Consider the following 22,549-nt stretch of genomic DNA (forward strand, 5'->3'; position numbering starts at 1 on the left):
TAAAACATTTTGAATAACGAAGATTTTCTCCTTGTTGACTGACATGAAAACTCTTTTCAGATATACCGTGGGGTATACAGCTGGCAGCCGTGTACGCTCTGTGTGACCTGAGTCCCAGCAATCCCGCGGAAATATCCAAGATCCTGGAAGCCTGGCGCAGAGAGACGGCGCACAGCGTGCCCTCGGCCGTGGTCGGCTACCTGCAGGAGGTCAGCGCGCTGTGCGCCGACGAGCTGGCCTGACCCGGCTCGCGCCTGGAGAAGTGCCTTCCCGCGTCCCAGCGGGAGCAGATCAGTCCGCGTCAGGATGCAGACCAAGGTTGCAGAGAGCGAGACCTGAGGGAGAAAAAGGCGCCGAGAGGCTCTCCTCTCTGTGGCAGAGGCAGGGGAGCGCGCAGAGGCTGTTTTCCCCCAGACCACATACATCTCATCAGTGATCTTGTGACGTATGCATTGTGTTTCGTTGTGTCTTGGTCAAACAACAAAAACTTGAACTTAGCCCTTTTTTTGCTGCAGAAAGTGTCCTTTTAGTCGCTTTTTAAAATTGAGTGGCATTTTGTAATGAATTTAATATAAAAACATTGATTTGGTTCCTGAGCCAATTTTGGACTTTGTGCCCAAATGACTGACTAGGAAAAAATGAGGTGGCCCAAAAGCTGGGAGGCCCGTCTGCTGTCTTAGCTGGAAATGGGCTGCAGAGTTCCCCTCCAGGTGTCGTGCACAGCTGATCAGAGTAAATAAAACAGGGAGAGCCTTTAGAAACCCACGTTAGTGCATTTCTTCGTATCTCTAAAGTCCTTAAAAATATTTAACTACGTGTCAGTAAAAGGAGCAGAGCAGACGTCTCCGCGGGCGCCTGCGTGAGCGTGTGCAGACAGGCGCGGGCGGGCGCGCCCCTGCGCGCGCCGTGTGCACGTGAGCAGCTATGATGTGTCTCACATTTGATGGTGTTCCACTTTCGGAATTTTAGTGTTTGTACATAGAAATGGGTTTAATAACTCACCATGGTCCTGATTGTCGTATTTTCATCATTTCTTAAAACTCTTGTATGTGTTTTTTATAATAAAAAATAAAAGTAAGCCATGCACATTATTGTCCTGATGAGTAGAGTCGCACATGGCCTTACTTCTGTTCCAACCAAAGTTGAAGAGAAAACCCTGCACTAAAGCAAAGCCACAGAGCAGCGGCCTCCAGAGGAGACCCCCCGGGTAGAGGCGCGGTCACTGCCAGTACTTAGCTGATTTTCCGTGTTCTCCCGCGGGCTCTTAGTGATAGCAGACACCGCTGGCCCTCCGTCCTTGGTTTGTCCGTCTAACTGCAGTCACTGCCCTTTGACAATTGTGTTGTCACTCCCTCCTCCTGTTTTTAAGTGATTATCACGAACAGATTTATAAACAGCTCTGCCTTGCCCTTTGCACGCTGTAGTTGGTGTGTTGCTTCTTTCTGCCACTGCTTAGTGAGCACGTGCTCTGAGCCAAGGCCTTGCTGAGAGGAGCTGGTGATCAGCTGGTAGAGAAGAACCCTGCCCAGGCACCCTGATCAGTGAACAGTCAACAATGTCAGTAAGTGCAGTGAGGGAGACATGGGGGTCTGTGGTAGGAGAGTGGGAGACCCCTCTCTGTCTCTTTTGGCTAAGGAGGGTCCCTCTGAGGCAAAGGGACCTGCCTGGAAAGGAGGGCACCCTGACAGGTGTCCGGGACAGGTGTGCACGGCTCTGCTCTGAGAGGGCAAGAGCCTGCCATGCGTGGGCAAGAGGCTGGTGTGGGCAGAACATGCTATGTAAGGGGGCGAGCTTCCTTTGTTCGGTGACACGGGTAAACCGCCAGTCACTGGGACCTGGGCAGCCCTGGGCTTGGTCACACTCGCTGGTCGGGAGGTTTGAGCAGAGGCGTCAGATGAGCACAGCTCACCAGGCTGCTCTGTGACGGGGAAGGGGGGCGAGGCGTGGAGCAGGCCTATCCAGGAGTCAGCGCTCATCGTGCTGGTGGCTGTGCAGACCATCGGGGTGGGTGTCACATGGGTCTTGGAGGTGGAATCAGTGTTGAGTTTGTGGCCTGGGGGTGAGGGACAGGTGGGAATCAAGATTGCCAGGGTGTTGATTTCGGCACCTGGGCTTGGGGACACAAACCCTAGGTATATGTTTGGGACATGATACATCCAAGTGGAGGTGACAGGGAGCCTTTACTGGCAAAAGGCTGGAGTTCAGGCAAGAAGGGGCAAAAGTTAGGGAGTGGGTAAGAGCTTGGAGGCTGTTTAAAGCTGGGAGTGCGTGCGCATGCGTGCGTGGTAACCTAGGGAGAAGGGTAACTTCCTGGCTCAGCACCTCTGTGGTTTGAAGCTGTGTGGGAGAGGGAGGAGGAGGAGACCCCCCAGGGCAGGAGGTGGCCGTGCAGCACCTTGGCTGCTCCCTTGCCCCATCCTGGAAGGCCAGAGGTAGGCAGCCGACCGCCGGAGCCGCCAGTGGAGGAGCGGGGCGGTGGGTGGCCTCTGCTTCCTGCGGGGGTGGTGAGCCCGTGGGCATTTCCCAGGGAAGACGGGCTTAGAGAATGCTGCCGGGTCAGAGGGGTGAGGGAGAGAGCGGGTCTGCAGACTCAGTTTTGGGGAAGATGCTCCCAGAGAACAGGTGTATCACATGGTTCAAACGTTAGTTTAAGCTCAACAGTTGCACGCGTTCTCACTGGGGGTGAGGTGCACCTGACAGCCCCCCCGGGGTGCGGAAGCCCCTCGTCAGCACGGCGCTGACTCCACAGGCCTGAGCCTGCTCAGGGTCTCCCTCAGAGGGTGAAGCAGTTTTAAGCTGTTGTTAAGTTTAGTTTCTGGTCCCCAGGCAGAAGTTGTAGAGTTTTATCGTTTAAAAAAGCTGAATAAACACGAAAAGGTGGGTAAGCCTGTGAGCCTGGAGTTGGGCGGGGCTTCAGGCCGGCGTCGGCCTGTGGGCCCGGGAGGCGCACGGGGCCAGGGGCTCGGGCTGGCCCTGCAGGCAGCCCGGACGGGGCGCAGGGGGGCCTGGCCCGCCCTGCCTGCAGCCGTGCGGCGAGGGCAGGTGACAGCAGTGTTCTTAGTGGACGTCTGGGCCTTGTCCTCATGCACATTCCTAGGGAGGTCCCCGCTTTTCACTACAAGCACAAAATCAGCCTGTAGGTGACACTTCAGGCTGTGATCCCCGCCGCCCCCCAAGAATACCAGGTCACACTGCTTGCTTTGTTTATTAAGGTGGGATGTGGCCACATCTCTCAGATTTTCACTGTAGCGACGCTGTGTCCTTGGACGCGGCGGCCGTTAGGGGGCGCCGTGGCCCCACTGTGAACAGCAGCGTCGGGCGCACAAAGGGCCCCTCGGGCTGCAGTTTGCTCTACGGGAGCCTTTCCGTTTGTATTTTGAGCCTTGAAGAGAGTGAGCTTTACTGCCTTGGCCCATTATGTCCAGAAGCAAGTAGGAAAAACAGGTGGAAAGAGTAACATGTGGACTCAGTGGTATTCGAGGTAATAGCCCCCCTGCCCCCACCCCGAATAAGTAGAAGCAAATACTTTCCCTGTTTGGTCAGATTCTTTCCTGGGCATTTTTTAATGATCCTAAAGCAAAATGCTTTGACCAAAAAAAAAAAGTGCCAGGTGTGAGAGTGACGGTGGGAGGACGGTTCTGTGACACGCTGGATGGCGTGGGTCCCCTGCCCACAGGGACGCATCAGCTGCTTTCACACCGCACCCCGACACCTGCTGTCCTGCAGGGCCACGGCACGGACTCCGTGGTGCGCACGGCTCGGTCTGACCAGCCCGCCTCACTGCGACTGAGGACCCAAGAGTCTCCCTGAGGGGTGTTCCAGAAATTTGAGGGACTTTGGAAAGTAAGACAGAGCCATTAACTTAAACGCTTTCCTCTCTTCATCTCTTCATTTGCCTGACACTTTCTCAGAGAAATTCAGTGTGCTCGTTTTGCTTGTGAAGCAAACGAGAAGTCCCTTTTCTTGCCTCTAAAGAGAATTTTAGGGAAGACCTGCTTTAACAGCGTGACATCTGCCTTCGTGTGCTCCCGTTACTGTTATGAACTAAAGAGCCGCCGCCGTACTGTAGTCAGTTTGTTCAGCGAAAGCATTGTGACCATGTAGCCAAAGACAGAATGGTGAGTGAGAAGCTGTGAGACAGGGTTCAACCCAGTTTTATGAAGATGGAAGCATCCATTTATGAAGGACTTCAGGTCTGGGGAAGGACTGTAGGACCAGGGCTTCCTGCCCGTGCTTGGCACCGGCCCTCTGCGGGGCTCTGCTTCTGCTGGGAACCGTGGTGCTGCCCGGGCACCTGTCCAGGGGCTGGATCCTGGGGACAAGGCGGGATGTGAGGCGGGCTGACCCCCAGACCAGCGGTTCTCACAGGGCACGGCCTCACCCGGGGGCTGTCCGGTGTGTGCAAGCCTCCAGGTGAGACGCGTGCTCCCTGCAGCGGGGGAGCCCTGTCCTGCCCTGGGCACCACCTGTTCTCCCAGCCCCTCTGTGTTCAGGTCAGATCTCCGCTGTCCAGGTAGCCGGGCCCCTGTCCCCTTCCTGACCCGTGTCAGTGGGAATTTGGGAGAAGATGAGGTGTGCACATTAACTGCCTTCCACCCTCTGGAACTGAATCTAGTCCCTGTCTCTTGTTTTTCATTTTTTTATGTCATCTTTAAGAATGTTATTTTTCCCTAACAAATAGCCATTGATTGCTGCTCGGGAGATAATTTCACCCTAAATCGTGAGCGTTCAACTGACAAAACTCCACAGAGGAGGAAACGGGGGGTGGGAGAAGTGAACCCCGACCCTGACCCCACCACCCTTGGCTTTCACAGAAGGGCCACTCTTGGCTGCCGTGTTCTTATATATAAATTTGTATTATTAAATATCCATTTTAATGGTTTAAGTTTCAATTCAACGTGTTTTATTATTTGATTTAATCTTTTCATCCTAGTTTTGTGTGCATGTAGTGAATGAAATGTCAAAACAGGTCACACACTGGAATGTCTGTCCCTGTCGCTCAGGCCCTGATTTCCCAGGCAGCTCTGTGACCAGGCTGTGGGCTTCCTTCCAGAGACCCCAGGTCCACAGAGGTGAGGGTCCTGTGCCCACCCCCAGCTCCTTCCGATGGAGCCAGAACCTAAGGGCCTCACCTGCTCTGCTCCCCTCCTGAGGTCCCTGGAGGGTAGCGACAGACTCAGACACTTCCCCCGTCTCCCACCTGCTTTTCCACTGGGGAAGTTGTCCCCAAGGGTGGAAGGCGCGGGCAAGGGAGCACTTCGGGTCAACTGAGCAGCCGATCCTGCCAGGAGGTCAGGTCTGGAGGGCTGTCCCTCTGCTCTGCCCCTCTCCCCGGGGCTGCTGTCCTCTTGTCCCCCGAGGGAGGAGAGCCCCACATGCCCACACCTCGCCTCTGCTCCCCACTGACTTGGGGGGCAGGCGAGTGTTGCGGGGTCTCCACCCAGCTGCCACCCCAGGCAGCACGAACACCGCAGCTCCTGACTCCAAGGACGTTTGTTTGTGTTCCCTAAACTCCAGGCCAACCTCAGTTAGCTTCTTCAAAGCAGCCTTAATAGAGACGCAGCAAAGCCTGAGAGGAGGTGACCATTCTGATTTCTGAATAAAAACCGCGTTTCATGTTTCGTGACAGTTTTTAAAGGAAAAGAGCGCCTGTGCTGTCTCGGGGGCTGGCTTTTAGAGGCAGCCGTTGCCTTTATGATGAGGTCACCTTGTGCCGCTCACGGGTGAGCCTGCGTCACCGTGCCCATTCACGCCTGCTCCGCTCCTGCTGTGCTGAAGGCGCCTTGGTCTCTCGGACTCAGGAGGGGCCTGGAGCTGGGAGGTGACTGACAAGGTGGTGAAGCCCCAAACACGAGTGCCCGGCACTGCCCTGCCCTGCCGGGACTCCTTGCCCGGCGTGGCCCTCGGGGGGGGACCTGGCCCACCTGCCTCCTCCGGCCTGTCTGTCAGGTGCCTGCGGATAACTGGGGGCTTTTTAAGAGAAAACCACGGTCATGTTTGCAAGTGTTTGGACAGTCCAAATCCGACCTCCAGGAGCGGCCTTCGTAGGAAGACCTGGGGCGTCAGTGTGCTTCTGCAGGAGGGAGATCTGCTGACCTATATCCCTCTATTTTTTTCAACCATTGCTTCACCTTTGGAGAAAAAATAGTAAGTTTCTGGAGAAAGAGGAGTGAGTTTTCACAGAGGCATTTAGCCTGCAGGGGCTTCTTTTCCTGAGTGGAGTCCCCTGCCCCCACTGTCCTGACCCTGCAGAGGAGGGCCAAGGTCACGTGACCCCAAGGCACCATCCCTTTGGGGAGCGCCCATCAGTCGTTGATCCAGAGGCCAGCAGGACTTCAGCTCAGGCTTCTGCTCCCACATCACCCAGAGGAGAACCTGCCAGTGTGGGGCGTTTCCTGCCTCTGGAGTCTTGTTCGCATGCAAATATCTAGAAAAGTGTATGTGGAATCTAAACAATGATACAAATGAATTTATTTTCAAAACAGAGAGAGACTCATAGACACAGAAAACAAATTTATGGTTACCAAATGGGAAAAGGAGAGTAGGGTAACTTAGGAGTTTGGGATTAACAGTTACACTTCACTGTATGTAAAATAAAGAACAAGAACCTCCCGTACAGCACAGGGAACTGTATTGAAAGCTTGTAATAGCCTATAATGAGAAAGAATCTGAAAAATTATATATATATATATATACACACACATATACATATATGTGTATATATACACACACATATATGTGTATATATACATATATGTGTGTGTATATATAGACAATCTGAATCACCTTGCTGTACACCTGAAATTAACACAACATTGTAAATCAACTATACTTCAATTAAAAAGAAAAGAAAAGAAGAGCATAGTTGGGTTCTGTTGTGGTGACAGTTGCGCCCCAGAGTCATGCTGTCAGTTGCGGAGCCATGTTATCGAGCAAGGGTGGACCAGGAGAACCAAACATGACCCATGTGCCGCCTTAAAAGCTGAAGAAGTGCTTTATGCTCAACATCATTCGTCATGAGAGAAATGCAAATTTAAGCCACGGGCACTAATCTGCCTTTTGATGGCTAATGTTGAAAAGACACATCTTGCCAAATGCTGGCAAAGTGATGCTGAGCATTTTCATGCGTTTTTGTCATCATACATCTTTCTTTGCTAAAATGTCTGTTCAAATCTGTTGCCCACTTTTTTATTGAGTCAGTTTTTGCCTTTTTACCATAGAATTTGAGAGTTCTTTTTATATTGTGGATACAAGTTCTTTATCAGCATGTGATTTGTGCTTTTCCTTACCCTGAAGAGGAAATGAGTTTTCTGGATTTTCATGCAATTTTAAAATGCATAACTTTTAATTTCTAAATAGAAATATTGGCATCAAAAAAGCTACAATTTCATAAACTGTAAGTTCACTTTTTTTCTGGCTTTCTTTAGCTGTACATCCCATTTTTAAAACACTTAAGAAAAGGAAATCTGATTGTGAAGGCTTTGTTTTTTTTCATACGTTGAGCTTTGCATTTTGTCCTGTGAATGAAAAATATTGCAGCCATGTAGTAAACAAAGGACGCTGTCCTCAGCTGCTACCGCCACCCCCGACAGCAAGGGGAGGGGAGGGAACTCAGGATGGAGGCCAGCAGGCAGCCGGGCCTCTGCTGTCGCCCCCACGGTGCCCCCTGAGGGGCCTCAGGATGGGAATGAACAGGACACCAGCCCCGGACACCTCGGTGCACATCAAAGGAGAGGTTTCAGTGAGCGCAGACTGTTGTATCTTCCCGTACATAGAAAAGCACCAAATTCCGTAACTTGAGATACCTTGTTTTCTTTAACAGAAATCTGATGTCCCAACTACCTGATCTGTGTTGCAAAAACTCCTATATATCCTGGATCCTCCCTGGCCTCTTCGGAGCAGCCCCTCAGAGCCATCTAAAAGGCTACACCTCAGGCTTAAGTCCTCAGGAATTCCCCCAAGTAAAGTATAACTCTCAACTTCTAGGTTGTGCATTGTTTTCAGTTGACAGTCCTCGCCTGGCATTCCTTTCCACTCAGTTCCCACCATCTGACCGAGTGCAGGGAAAGGAGAGAGAAAAAGCCATCTTAAGAAAACCCTTGTGCCTGCTGTCTCAAGTTGAGTTTTTTTTTTTTAAATCCCACGCAAGTGCGTTTCAATGTTGACCTCAGTTCCCTTCCTCTCCTCGGAGCTGGGGCCTGCAGTCACCTGGCCTTCCCGGCAGGGGGCGCTCTGCACCTTGGTCGTGAGCCCAGAACCATCCACTGGTCCGGAGACCCTCCTACACCCAGACACATAAACACAGGCTCAGGAGAGAGAAGAGACAAAAGGACGCAGAGGTGTATTTCACATGAACCTACTGCTTTCTTTTTTCCAAACATGCTCCCGGTGTGTTCTAAGGAGGAAACGTCCATGGAGCAAAGACTGCGTCAGCTGGTGGTGGCCGCGCTCTGGAGGACCTGGGAGGGAGCGTCCTGCGCAGAGGTTTTGAGCGAGTGTTGTGCAGTTACACCGTTACCTTTCGGCCTGGTCGCACACCGCAGCTCACCTGGAGCTACAGCGGTGGGGCTGGGGGGCGCGGGGCGGGGCTGGGGCAACGCCGCGTCAGTCGACCTGTCTTCCTTTGTGACTTCACGTGGCTCTTTGCACCCCTGGGCCTCGTCTTCTGTCTTAGTGTAGCAATGATGAAACAAGCCGTGCAGATACCATAAATATTTTTATGGGTCACCCCGGAAATCTTGGTGGGGCTCAAAACTTTTTTCTCTAGAAAATACAAATAACGCGCCAGAAGAAATCTGCTGCAGACACTGAGAATCTGCGCGCAGGAGATGTTCAGCCTTGGCGACGTGTCTTTGTGTTGGCAAAGGCCACGTTTCAGTCTGTGACCCCAGTGGGGTCCTGGTCGTTTGTCAGTGGACACCGTTAGTGTTTGCTCACCATCGGAATGAAATTCCTGTGATTGCTTTATTTGCCTTTGTTGTTTTCCTGTTGTTGTTTCTGTTGTTTTTCTTTTCTTTTCTTTTTTTTTTTTTTTTGGACGGGGGGTGTTGGGAGAGTGGGGGTTTGCTTTCAATGTGCCAAGTTCCTGCACAGGTATCACAATATTCTTTGTTAACTATCAGCAATTACGTGCCACTGATTTCAACTGATTAACTTTTTATAGATTTTTCTTGGTAGTTTGTCAAGACAAACTACTGTTTTTTAACATAGAGGACTGCTGTATCTCTGTCTTCCTCGGAGCCTGCTGGAAATCAGGCACTGCTGTGATCCCCGCGGGCTTCCCACGCCGGGCCGGGCGGCGAGGTGACCTCAGTGCCGGCGGAATGTGGCTCGCGAAGAACACTGAGTGGAGCCGAAGAGACCTGCGGCCGCGGCTGGCCTCCCGGGCGGTGCGCCGTGCCGGGCGTGAGGCGCGCTTCCCGTCCAGAGCCTGCGTTTCGCCGCGTCAGGCTGAGCAGATGGGGAAAGTGGCAGAAAGGCCAGACGTGGTTTACAGCCACTTCCCTTGTCTCTTGAAAGAAGATAGATGGGGGCCTGGTGCTCCCCGCCTTTAGAGCAGGACGGCCAGCCGACTGCTCGAGGCAGAGGACACGCGGTGGCCCAGAGCGCGATCAGCCCCGGCTGCTCCCCGGCCGCCGTCCCCGCGGCCGCCCTCCGCGGTGACCTCAGCACCGATCGGGCGCCAGCCAGGTGCGAGCGCCCGGGGGCGGCGCGGAGCTCGGGGCAGGGCTGGCGAGGCAGAGGCCAGGCGCAAGCTAGGCCTCAGGCTCCCGTGCGGAGCCGGCTCCCCGCCCCGTGTGTGTGTCCTCGGGGCAGGCTTCCTCTCCTCTGCAGAAAGGGAGAAGCCAGCACGTATCAGGAACCTCACAGTCACCTCCACTCTGTCGGATGAATTTACCCCGGACTCGCTCACAACGTGTGTGTGGGAGTCCAGATTTGACGATGCATTTCCCTTCTCAGTTATTAATCTTGCACAGATTTATTCAACATTTTACTCACAAAAGCCTCTGAGAGCAATTAACAGCAGCTTTTTGTCATTATTTAAAATACATGTTTCTGCCCAACAATTAATTTAAAATTAGAAGTAACTTAAGTATTGTCCTTTATGTCATAAGGGCTTATTTGAGATTTAAAACAGTAACTTCGTAGTAGTGACACATTTACTTTTAAACTTAGTAAAGTATCTACTTTCATGTCGGCGTTCACAGCTACCAGACGAAAGGCTACCGTGACGCTCACTTTAACGCGGCGTTTGTGAAGCCGCAGTGGGCCAGCAGCCAGGGGAGGGGGCAGGCTCTGCCCTGGGGAAGCTCTGCACAGCGCACACCCACCTGAGTGTGTAGCTACCTCGTCCCAGGACACACACTTCCGCCCACGCACCCAAACCCTGAGGTGTGCTTTAAAAATATGCCTCCGGGGGCCCCTGGAACCTGTGAACACGCCCACCCGTGGTCAGGAGAGCAGGGCGGAAATGGGAGCTAAAGGGGGGACCCTGCAGAGGTGCACACAGAGAGCACAGCTGAAAATGCTGGATAAAATATTTACAATATAATGCACAGTTGAGCCCACAGAAAATAAGGGACTCTCCCACAGGGAAGAAAGGACAAGGAAACTGGAATCCACAGTGGGAGGGATCACAGGCCTGGATGGGAACGGAAGGGAGGAAACGGGTCTTGGATGGCAAACAGGTTGAGGTTTAACGGCCTTCCTGTTGAGGACGGTCACAGGAGACAAGGCCTTGGGCCAGAAGAACATGTTCTCATCACCGACAACTCCGCCCCATAAACTCATAAACCCCTGGGTCAAGCCAAGAAAAAATCCACAGAAGGAGAAGGCAGGTACGGGAACACCTGCACCTCCCTCCATCCTAGCTGTGGGCAAAGCTAGAAAAACTACACACACACACACACGCACACACGCACACACACATGCACACACACTCACCAGTATCTTGCATGAGAATTTCTACCCGAAGTCCCGTACTCATGGGAGCCTGGGCAGGAATGACACCACCTACGTGGCCCCAATCTCTCCAAATTAGTTTACAGGGCCCCCAATTCAGCAGCACTAATGCCCCCAGGAAAGGCAAGTGCACATCCTCGTCAGAGAAAAGCTCTTTCTAAACCGTCTTTGAAGAATCACTACAGATAAAGTTCCAAGGAGCATGAATTCATACCCATACCCACCAAATTATTAAACAGATGAGAAATAAACCCAGAAACAACAAACTGTTGTCAGATTTATGGGATTTGTATATGTTTTATTTATGTGGTTTAGAATACATAAAATAATTGTCTTTAATTTGTTTTAAAAATAGTAGGGGAATATGAAAGTGTGACAAAAGAATAAGAGATTGTAAAAATTTATGAGACAGCAGATTTGAAGAAGAACAAAATAGAACTTCTAAAAACAAAAAAGATACAGATACGCCCACACACGTTTATTTCCAAGTATGAAGCCAAGGGACAGGATAAGAGCAAATTAGTTTCAAATGATGAGATATTGGTATAAAATTTCTCTGGCAGTAATTACCCAGAAAACAACTCAGAGAGACAAAATGAGAGAAAACAGAGAGAAGGTAAGAGATGCAGACGATGTCTTTTTGGTTAGAATGTAGAAAATAAGAGACTGTTGCTCTCAGGAACCCAAACAAGGTGGATGAGCCGCAAAACCATGGTCTTTCTAAACCAGAGAGCTGATGCAGCAGCCACGAAAGGGGGGAGAATCAGAGTGTGAGAACTGAGACAGGGCAGCCAAAGACTGCCTGGAATTGCAGCTGCCACGACAGGGCACCAGCAGGAGGCCCGGGCGTCCTCCCCCCGCCCTCCCCCAACACTCAGGGTCCCCACTGACCTCGCTGCAGGAGGGGCAGGAGCGCTGAAAGGGACCCCTCCAAGGCCGGCCAAGCAGAACCAGGCCTTCACACGGGTCCAGGGCCTGGGGCCAGCCGGGAAAGCGAAGAGAGCGCTCCAACAGCCTACCATGCTGTCGGTCAAGTCGTAAGTCAGAAGGCAAGCTATCATGGTGTGGAAAGCATGAATCGATTCGGAGAATCTTGCTGGCGTTCACGCCAAAATTACCGCAGAATGGAAATCCTGAGCCCACCCTCAAAATACTTGCAGCTAGCAGTGAACTTAAACCAGCTAAGCTTGCCCAAAAGTTCAGACCCAGCTTAATTATAGAACAAGATGACTCAGTCACTCCAGGCCAGTGACCTGACACAAGAAAGAAAGCTCTTTTCTAAAGGAAAACATTTACTTCAGCCTCTCCTGTTCTGACATCTCATGAGGAAGGAAGAAGACAGTTAATAGAAGCAGAACTGTAGGGAGACCAGATACTGGAATTATTCGAGAGGAGCTTTAAAATACCTAGGAATTTGCTAAATGATCGACTAGAAATTGTGTACAGTATGGATGAGGAGATGGTGAATTTCAGCAGATACAAAGCAATTACAAAAATAAACCAAGCAGAAGTTCTAGAAATGAGAAATACAATATCAGAAATACATATTTTATTGGGTCTAATAGCACAATGACTCAGCAGAGGAAATAAGGCATGAACCTGAGGATGAGGACAGGTGAACTGAAATCATTCAGACTAAAATGCAAAGAGGAAAAAATAACAAACAAAAAAAATAAACCAGACCAAAACAAAACAGAATAGATAAGTATGTCTTAACCTATGGGACAGTATCACATGGCCCAATATATCTGTAATTGAAGCCCCAAGAAGGAGAAAACAGAAGAAATATAAATATTTAATGAGATATTTGCTGAGAATGGTCTAAAATTGATGAAAAACATCAACCCACAAATCCAAAAAGCTCAGAAAACACCATTCAGGAAAAATACAAAGGACACGCATGTGTGCACACACATACACATCCCATACATACACAAACAAACGTCAACCTAGAGTTCCATATGCTACAAGAATAGCCTTACAAGTAAAGGTAAGCCAATCTCAAACTGTTACATGTTGTATAATTTCATTCTTGAAATGGCAAAATTATAAAATGGGAGACAGATTAGTGGTTACTAGGGGTCATCGATGGGGGGAGAGGAGAGAGGGCAACATGAGAGATCCTTTCAGTGTCGGAAGTTCCACTGGCATTGCATCTGTGCCAACATCCTGGCAATGTTGCACATGGTTCTATAAGGCGTAAGGTGTTATCGCTGGAGGAAACTAACGAGAAAAGGATACATGGACTCTCTGTATTTCTTAACCTTACATGTGAGTCTGCTATTGTCCCAAAGTAAAAAGATAAATTTAAAAATTGGAGGCAAAATAAATACATTTTTAGAGATGAAAGCTGGGAGAATCTCTCTCCATCAAAATTTCTCTTCAAGAAACACTGAAATAATTTCTGCGGGCTAAAGAAAAATTATATCGGATTCAACCCTGAATCTGTAGGAAGCAATGAAGATCACCAGAAAAGGTGCATATTTGTATAAATTTAAAAGACCTTATCAATGTGTGTGTATTCTTGAAACTGCACATATATATCTTTGAATAGTAAATTCCAAAATTTTAGAGTAGGGAGGGAAAGAAACCAAGAGAGGTAATGGCATCTGGAAACGGTCACACCTGCTACGCCGCACGCAGGAGGGGAGAAAAGAAGTGCTGTTCTGACGGCAGGAGACGGACAGTGATAAACGAACGTGGTTGGAAAGTCAGAGTGGCCTTGCTCCTGCTGCAGAGGAGCTTAAAATGCAAGAGGAGGAGTTGCATCTTGTGAGGTCATCCAGTGCCCCCAGGTGTATCAAAGCCAGTTGTCAAAACTTGTGTGAAGAATCAAACTGAGGAAAGATTATATTGTTGCTCTATATTAATACCCTGTAAGCCAGGTTTTAAAATGTGCTTGTTTGAGTTTCATTAAAAATAAAAAAAAACCTCAGTCACTAATTCACTCCAAATGAAAATCTATTTGAGATAAACTGTAGACCTAAATGTAGAGACTAAAACAAAAAATACATAGAAGAATGTATTTGTGATCTTGAGGCAAGAAAAGCTTTCTTGTGAGGCAAAGGTATGATCATAAAATCAAAAATGATAGATTAGACTTCATCCAATACAAAAAGGTGATAAAGGACCACAAAGCATTATCAATAAAATAAACAGGCAAGTCACAGACTGAGGATGTGTTCATAAAGCAAAGTATTTGTATCCAGAATACATAAAGAACTCCTGAAACCCAATAACAAGAAGACAGCCCAATTTGGGGCAAAGGCACACAAGTACGTCACGAAAGAAGACACATAAACAGTCAGTAAGCACGTGAAATACTGCTCAACATCATTAATCATCAAGAAAATGCATACTTAAAACCCAGTGAGGAGTCACTACATTCTCCACTGGAGTGTCCAAACTTGACCGGAGCCAGCGCTGGAGAGCCCTGGGGCAGCCGGACCCTCACGTGTTGCTGGGGGGAGTGTGAAATGGAACGACCACTCGGCAAAGTGTCGGTTTCTTGGAGTGTTAAATCTACTTATCTGATGACCCAGTAATTCCATTCCACTTAGGTATTTGTCCAGAATAAATGTGTATGTCCACACAGAGACTTCTGTAAGACGTTTATAACAGTCAAATCTGGACTGCTGATCAACAGAATGGATAAACTATGTTTGTTCACACAGTCGAAAATTGCTCAGTGAAAAGAAAAAAAAGAATAGATTACTGATGCACACGCACTACGTGTTAAGTCTCAGAATAACAGGCTGAATGTAATAAGCAAACACAAAAAAGACACACTGTATAATTCAGTAGGAATAAATGTCTGGAATAAGCAAAAGAGACCCACAGTGGTAGAAGTCAGATGAGTGCTTGCTTCTGGGTGGGAGGAGGAGATGAGACTAGCGTCTGCTGTTGAAAGTGCTCTGTGCCTCTTCACAGAGCCTCATGGACTAGTCCACTTGCTATCTGAGCATTTCAATGTGTGTAAGTTGTATTCAAAGACACCTTTCCTTGTGTGCATTTGGGTAATGCTGCCACCCCCAGCAGAAAGAGCAGAGCTGATACTTGAAGTTTCCTTCACATGGAAATTTCTAGAGGGAAGAAAAAGAACGGATTTGAGAACATCACCGCAACGACCAGCTCCTTCTGCTCCTCCCTCAGAGCCTCTGCCCTCTGCAGGTGCCCACCTCCGTGCTCTCTCTGGTTCAGGGGCAGCGAGGCAAGGGACCCAGCAGCATAGCTGCTTTCTGGGGGAACATGACAATTCTCTCCCTGTGGAGTTCCAGAAAGAAAGGAATATCCACCAGCTGCCATCGTCAACTTTAGGTGTCACCTTGGCTAGGCTGGGCTGCCCTGTGCTTTGGACAAACACCCATCTACATGTTGCTGTGGAGGTACTTTCTAGATGTGATTAACATCTACAATTAATTGACTTTAAATAGAGGAGTTTCCCCTTAACGATGTGGGTGGGCCTCATCCAATCAGTTGAAGGCTCTCAGAGCAAAGACCAAAGTTTCCCAAAGAAGAAATTCAGCCTCAAGATGGGAACATAGAAACCCTGCCTTGCCTTCCAGCCTGCTGCCCTCTGGAATTCAGACTCAGGACTGCAGCATCAACTCTCAGCAAGCTGAATTCCCAGCCCACTCCATGGACTTCAGACTTCCTGGCCCCCACAATGGTGTTAGACAATTCCTTAAAATAAATCTCTCTCTCTGTCTCTCTATATCCTTATCTGTACATAGATATAGAGAGAGGTGATGTGTGGGTGTGTGGAGATACATAGACATTGATGTAGGGATCCCTACATACCTACATGTCCCGGGAAATATGCAGACTGTGGCTACAATCCTACTTGTCTGTCTGTCTGTCTATCCTTTCACCATATCACTGCTCCCCAGAGACCCAGAACCTCATGTCCATGATGAACATGTCCTCCATGTCTCTGAAGAACCCAGACTGACACACCTGCTGTACCTCCCTCTGCACCAGCCCAGCATCCTGAGTCAGAGGAGCAGGTGGCCCGGTGTGAAAGGTCGTTTATTTGGAAGAACGCATTCCTGAAGTGATGGATGAGGTTCCCTTCCAGCTGGCACCTTTGGGGACAGGACATTCATATTTCTGGGTCCAGATTCCCTGAAACGGGGTGCTGCGCTGCTCACCACCTCATTCTTCATGGGGTACCTGTTCATTATTTCCTCCATGAAAAATAGTGGTGAGCTGCAAAATTGTTAACCACATTCTCTTCTCCTGGGGGCTGGGGGCTTTTTAACCACATGGTGCCTCTTCCAGCTGAGGGCAATTACTCTAGAGTGAACTCAGCAGTGGGTGAAGGTCGGCTTCTCACAGTCGCCGTGGAGTTAACTGCTCGAGTGTGACTGGAACCCCAGATGCCCCAGGTAAGGGGAACAGCTCGGGGCAGGGGGCTTTGTCCACCCTCCCTGGCCCACACCCACGTGACGCAGGCAGCCCTGCTCCCCCAGCCCCTCGGGCTGTATTAAGCTCTTACTTCTGTGTCCCCAGATCTCAGAAGCTCTTCTTGAAAGCCTCGAGCTTGGTCACTCGTTGGGGTCACATGTGTGAGGTCCCTTCCTCCCCTCCTCGGGCCCTGTGCCAGCACCAGGCTTCACACCCATCACCTGAGTCACTGCTCCAGCCAGGCAGGGCTTTTAGGACCCCAGTCCTGTGGACAATGTGGTACCCACATGCTATTCCTCTGAGCACAGCGCCATCAATACACTGATCAGCAGGCCTCTAGATCCCCATGAGGGATGCTGACGGAAGGCTGTGGACAGGGCCCAGCTGACCTCACCCATCGACAAGACCTTTTCTGGTGGGGAGGCTGGTATTCGGCTGCTGGAAGCTCTCATGTGTCCTACAGCTGCTAAGGGCGGATCCGTTCTCCTTGGTGATGGCAGTGCCATTGAGTCACTGAACATTTCAAACACGACGTCTCTCGTAGCTACAGTAACCAAGTTACCATCATTATATGCAGCTGGTCTTCAGTATTTGTGGATTCAATTCTGTATTTGTGGATCCACCTGCTAACATTTATCTGTACTCCCAAATAACACTGTCAGTGCCTTCGTGGTCATTGGCAGACGTGGTCCTGACACACGTCCCCTGCTGAGGGGAACAAGTCGTTCTGCCTCCCGGTCCCAGCTCTCACCCTGGAAACAAGTGTCCTTTCCACCGTCTATGTAGTGACTGATGTTTCTTATTGGTGTGCTTCTCACTGACGATTTTGCAGGTTGAAATTGCCCTCAAGCCTCTTGCAGGTGTGCTGTCCGGTGTCCAGAGCGCAGGGAGGCCGGCTGTGCCTTACGGAGAAAACCACGTGTCAGGTGAGCTTCGTCCAGGCGCCAGTTACAGAGATGCTGGCGTGAGTTCAGCGTCAAGCACTCAGCTCTGTATGAAACCAGTGCCTTTGAACGAGACACCTAAAACCACAAACCACGTTATGTATTGATGAGTTGACAAAAATGTGTGGCCAGAGGCCCAGGAACCTGACCCCGTTTCCCCAGGAGCAATGATTCAGCGCTGACCAACCCCGTGTTCGGGGTGGTTTCATCAAACGCCCAGCAGCCCTGCCGTCGCCTAGACCAGGGCTCAGGGGTCTCTGCCCTGGGCCACGCCCGGTCCACCCTCTGCTCAGCCACCAGGCCCGCTGCTTTTCACACTGTCGGTGGCTGTTCCTGCACTTCAATGGCAGACTCCGGCAGCTGAGACAGAGCACTTACAGCCCGAAAGCCTAAATAACGAGCTTCTGGTCCCTTCCAGAAAATGTCTCCACCTTGTACACAACATGTACACAAGCTCCCAGGGAATCCTGCCACCTCTGGCTGTGGTCAAGTCTTCGCAGGCAGTGTGGTGCAGGCAAGGGGCCATGGCTGGTGAGGGAGAAACAGACCCAGGCTCTGGTTCCCACTCGCCCTGACCCCTGATCCCTGATTTCAGACCCCAGCTGTGCTGCTCAACAGCCAAGGGCAGGATGCTCAAACTTCCTGAGCCTCAGTTTCCTAATTTCATGCTAAAACCCACATCCTTAAGGGTTGTTTCTTAAATTTCTTGATATTATAATCCTGTTGAAAGAGGGACATGGCGTTATTTTAATTGAACTTTCTCCTGCAAGGTTACATGTCATCAACCCACTGGTGGATGTCGCTGGTGGCCCACCCAATACCTACTTTCTTTTCTTCCCTTCCAACTGTGTCAGGCGGAAAAACGACCACTCCCCCAAAAGTATCCAGACCTTAATTCCTGGAGCCTGTGACTATGTCACCATACATGGAGCAGGGGAATTAAAGCTGCTCATTCCTTAATTAATCTCGAGATGCTGGATTATCAAGATGGAACCAAAGTAATCTCAGGGTCCTTAACAGCAGACAAGGGAGGCAGGGGAGGAAGAACCAGGGATATAAAACTTCAGGAAAGACTTGCCTGGGTTTTGCTGGCTTCAAGGTTGGAGGAAGCCACAAACCAGGGAATGCAGGCAACTTCTGGGAGCTGGGAAAGGCAGGGAAACATTCTCCCCTCACCTTCCAGGGAGGATGCAGCCCTGCCTGCCCCCTGTTTGGAGCCCACTAAGATGCAAGTCAGACTTGACCTCTAGAACCGTAGGAGAAGGAATGGGTATTGTTTCGAGCCTCAAAATTGTGTTAATTTTTCACAGCAGCAATGGGAAACTCAGACACCCACGGGACCCTCATTCTGGAGCAACAATGAACCCAAGTAAGGAAGGTATTTTCTAGTCTCCTTTGCATGGGGGGTGGCCGTGTTACTGAACCTGGACTTGGGTCTGCTCGCCCGTGTGCCGTAAAGCCAATCTACTGACGCCGGGGTGTGAAGGAAAGTACAGCCTTTATTGCAGGGCCGAGCAAGGAGAATGGAAAACTCAGCTCAAGAGACCCAAACTCTCTGATGGCTTTCAGGGAGGGGTTTTTAAGGGCTGTATGAAGGAGGGCTGCCAGGTACATGACCAGCTCGTGCACAATTCTTGGACTGGTTGGCATAAAGGTTGTTTTGAGCATCACCAATCTTCTGATTTCAACCAGTCTGAGGTCTACATGCTTGCGGTCAGTTTTAATCTGATGTGGTCTGAGGCCTCGGGTGCGGTGGCGTCTGAGGGCCCAGGTGAGCCAGGAGAACATTGATTTGAAATCAAATCATGTGGCAATTGTATAATTCCTCCCCCAGCATTGAGCTACCCCCACGTAGGCAAGCAGTTGGATTTATTCAGGACCAGGGCTTTGAAAATCATGGAAACATTAATAGTTTTGTCAGAATTGTTGTGCTCATGAAATGCGGTAATTCATGCAGGTCACCTTCACCTAGCGCAGGTCAGTGCACAAGCACAACTGCTCACACCCGCCGTGGAAATAGGGCTTGTGCTACAAACTGGAGTTCTCAGTTTGCCCGTTTCCTGGCTAAGCGGAAAACACAACGCTCCCTTGTTGGTATATGTGACCTGTGTGTGCCAAGCGCTGGAGTGTGACGGGGGGGGGGGAGATCTGTGTCTTTCTGCAGGTCCAGCAGCCTTCAGTGTCCTAAATTACATGGGTCCTTGAGGCCAGCCCAGAACAGGGCTTGAGCGAAGCTGATTATTTTATCTCTGGTTCTCCTCTTGTTTAGAAGACTTAATTGGTGCTTCATCTCACATTGTTCTTGGAAAACTGGGTAGCCGATGATACCAGTTGCAACTGTGTGATGCATTTTTAAGCTGATATTTATGTACAAAATGTACTGCTACCAAAAACAAGCTCCCCTAGACCAGATGTTTTTATCACAAGTCCTTGGTATCTGGGAAAAAATAAAACAGTGCAGTGGGCTGGTCGTTAAACAGTTAAATTTCAGGGACCACACTCTTGAAAGTGCCGCTTCGAATGTTCTTACACATTTCTTAGCGATGGAAGTGACTTTTACCCCAGAGAAGATGCAGTGTTATTGTTTCAGAAAATGACGCTAAGGGTGTTTGAATCTGCTTGGCTGAATTTCCGCCCCTTCCAAATATATTTTGTTATTTTTTTCCCTAATGCTTTTTACCTAAAGCTTGTGTTTTCTCATCCTGCTGCCCTCGGAGGAAAGTGTGGGACGGTAAGCAAGGCGAACGTTCTCTCTTAGGGCTGCCCCTTGCAGAGAGTGTTTTTCCCTCATTCTCTTAGTGACTCTTGTTTGGGTCTGTCCCATACCGTGGTCTACTCCTCGGACACAGCTGTCCTGAAGACCCCGGTGAGAACTCCTCACTACGCTAAGCAACGCAACCGGAAGGGAGCTTGGGCGGAGCCTCATGACCCCTGCGGGCCGCTCGGCGTTAACCTCTTGTTGGCTCGCGTGCGCGCTCTCTCTGTCTGTCTGTCTCTCTCTTTCTGTGCATCTGGGCTTCGCCAGGGTCTGAGTGTCCCTTCTGCCACATTCCTCCATCTCTTTTTGGCTCTTTGTTTCTCTCTCTCCTTCTGTGGGTTTCACAACCATTCCTTTTGCTTTTTTAAAAGTCTTTTTAATTTTATTGTCATCTTTCATTATGTCCTTTTATTTTTAATTAATTAATTACTTATTTTTCGTGGGGGGAGGTGGACAGGTTTACTTATTTTTTTCCTTTAATGAAGGGACTGACGATTAAGCCCAGGACTCCATGCAGGCTGAGCGTGCACCCTACCGCTTGAGCTATACCTTCCCCCCTTCCTTTTGCATTTTTTCTCTTTCTTCTTCTAAGTCATATTTTGTCTATTTTGGGACCTCACGCTGTAACCTGTCTGTGATTCTAGGTGTCTTTGTCATTCCACCTGTCCATGAATGTGTGATAAGTAAAACCATGAATTTTATGATTTACATGAGTACTTTTCTTAATTATAAAACTTGACTCGCCTGGACAGGGTACAGTGGCACAGACATGCTCATGTTTTATTGGTGAAACTAAATTGTCTGACTCTGAAAATAGATTTGCCAGTATGCCTCCAGAGCCTAAAGTCATTCATCCTCTTTAACTCAGTAATTGACCTTCTGAAAATCTACCCTTTAAAACAAATCTGAAACTCAAGCATAAAATCTCATACAAATATTTGTGATGGCATTATCCATAATTACTCCAGATGGAAAAGAAGGGAAACATCTCAAAATAGTAAAAGGGTTTTAAAAATGGAAGTAAATACAGCAAAATATTACAATGAGAAAAACAGGAGTGTAAAACGGGGTGAGTGTTAAGATGGAAAATTTGCATGAGGACTGACAGAGAATTCAGGATAGAAATGGATTGAGAGGTGGCACCCAGGACAAGTTTGAGTGATGTGGGCAGAGGCAATGGTGGGTATGCTGGTTAAGTGCCACGTAACAAACAATGTCAAGCTTTGTGGGGTAAAACAGCAATTATTTTATTAGGTTCACAGATCCTGTGGGTTAGGAAATTGTGTAGAACACAGGAGGGAGGTCTGGGCTCTCATTTGGAAAGACTTAAATGTCTGGGCTGACCCGAGGCTGGGGACTGGAACCATCTGGAAGCTTTCTCACCCAGACACTTGCTGCCTGGGCTGGGCTGGCTTGAAGGTTGGGCTCTTCTGGGACAGTTGAGTGGAGCACCTGCACATGGCCTCTCCCCCGGCTCAGGTTTTACTGCACAGGGCTGGGTTCTGAGAAGGAGCACTCCAAGAGAGTGTTCCTGGAGACCACATGGAAGCAGCATGGCTTTTTTGGCCTCGCTCCAGAAGACACAGTATCTCTCCCCCTGCATTGCTGACTGGCTTAAGGGGAGGAGATACAGACTCAGCTCCTAGATAGGAAGAGTGTCAAAGAAGTTGTGAACTGTCCTCTTTTGCCTACAAGGACCTAAGCACCAAGCACAAGTGGACGGAAGGAATGTCACTGCTAAGAGTGTCCATGTGTCCCAGACGTTAGAAATTAATAATGTAGCCAAAGTCCCCCTCCCCCCGCCTGCAGGGGACTTGTTCAGCCTCAGGAGGAGCCAAACACTGGACGCAGAGGGCTCTCCGGCCTTGTTTCCAGGAGTGCTAAGGAATGAGATGGGTGGAAGTCCATGCTGGAAAGTCTAAAACATTTCTATTTAAAAGTAAGAGGAATGACATCAAATTCTTGGTTTCTGTGATTCATTTGTAGAAACCCATTTTCTCTTTTAGTAAACTTTGAAGATTTATAAGTAGAAATTAAAATCCACACTATGAGTCCTGAGAGTAAAATGGGTTTATTAGCGAACGCTTGTTATATACAGCCCCAGAAGGCTTCTAGGAGATGGACGTGAATACATCGTAGACTGGGTTTGCGCCCACCCACCTGAGGATTCCAGGTAAAAGAAAAACATACAGAATCGGAGTCAAACCAGAAAACTGACAGAATTCCTTTCCCCCCTTCTCTTTTTTTTTGCTTTCTTAAATTCGACAGTAAATTTTATATACTTACAAAAATGTGATTCATTCAATCATCATGCTGAATGATTATTTCCAAATCTCCTGACTCAATGATGTCCCATTATGTTTTTTTTTGTGTTTCTCCAATGGCAAATATTATATCCTGTCTTGGATTATAATTATTTATACATTAATCTAACCCATACTGGATTATATTCTAGTGTATTCTATGTGTTTAGCATGTG

The 22,549-nt window shown here is 49.2% G+C and overlaps 1 protein-coding gene across 1 annotated transcript in view; it reads left to right on the top strand.

Annotated features, from left to right (window-relative positions):
* The window catches only part of ICE1 (interactor of little elongation complex ELL subunit 1), a 48,200-nt gene extending 47,100 nt beyond the window's left edge, over positions 1-1,100 (top strand). Inside the window, exon 19 of the mRNA XM_074355986.1 lies at positions 61-1,100. Coding sequence (XP_074212087.1) covers positions 61-242 — 182 coding nt within the window. The 3' untranslated portion in view covers positions 243-1,100. The remainder of the gene's footprint in view (positions 1-60) is intronic.
* Positions 1,101-22,549: the final 21,449 nt, after the last annotated feature.

This window comes from Camelus bactrianus, chromosome 3 (assembly GCF_048773025.1).
Source record: "Camelus bactrianus isolate YW-2024 breed Bactrian camel chromosome 3, ASM4877302v1, whole genome shotgun sequence".
Taxonomy (NCBI): Eukaryota; Metazoa; Chordata; class Mammalia; order Artiodactyla; family Camelidae; genus Camelus; species Camelus bactrianus.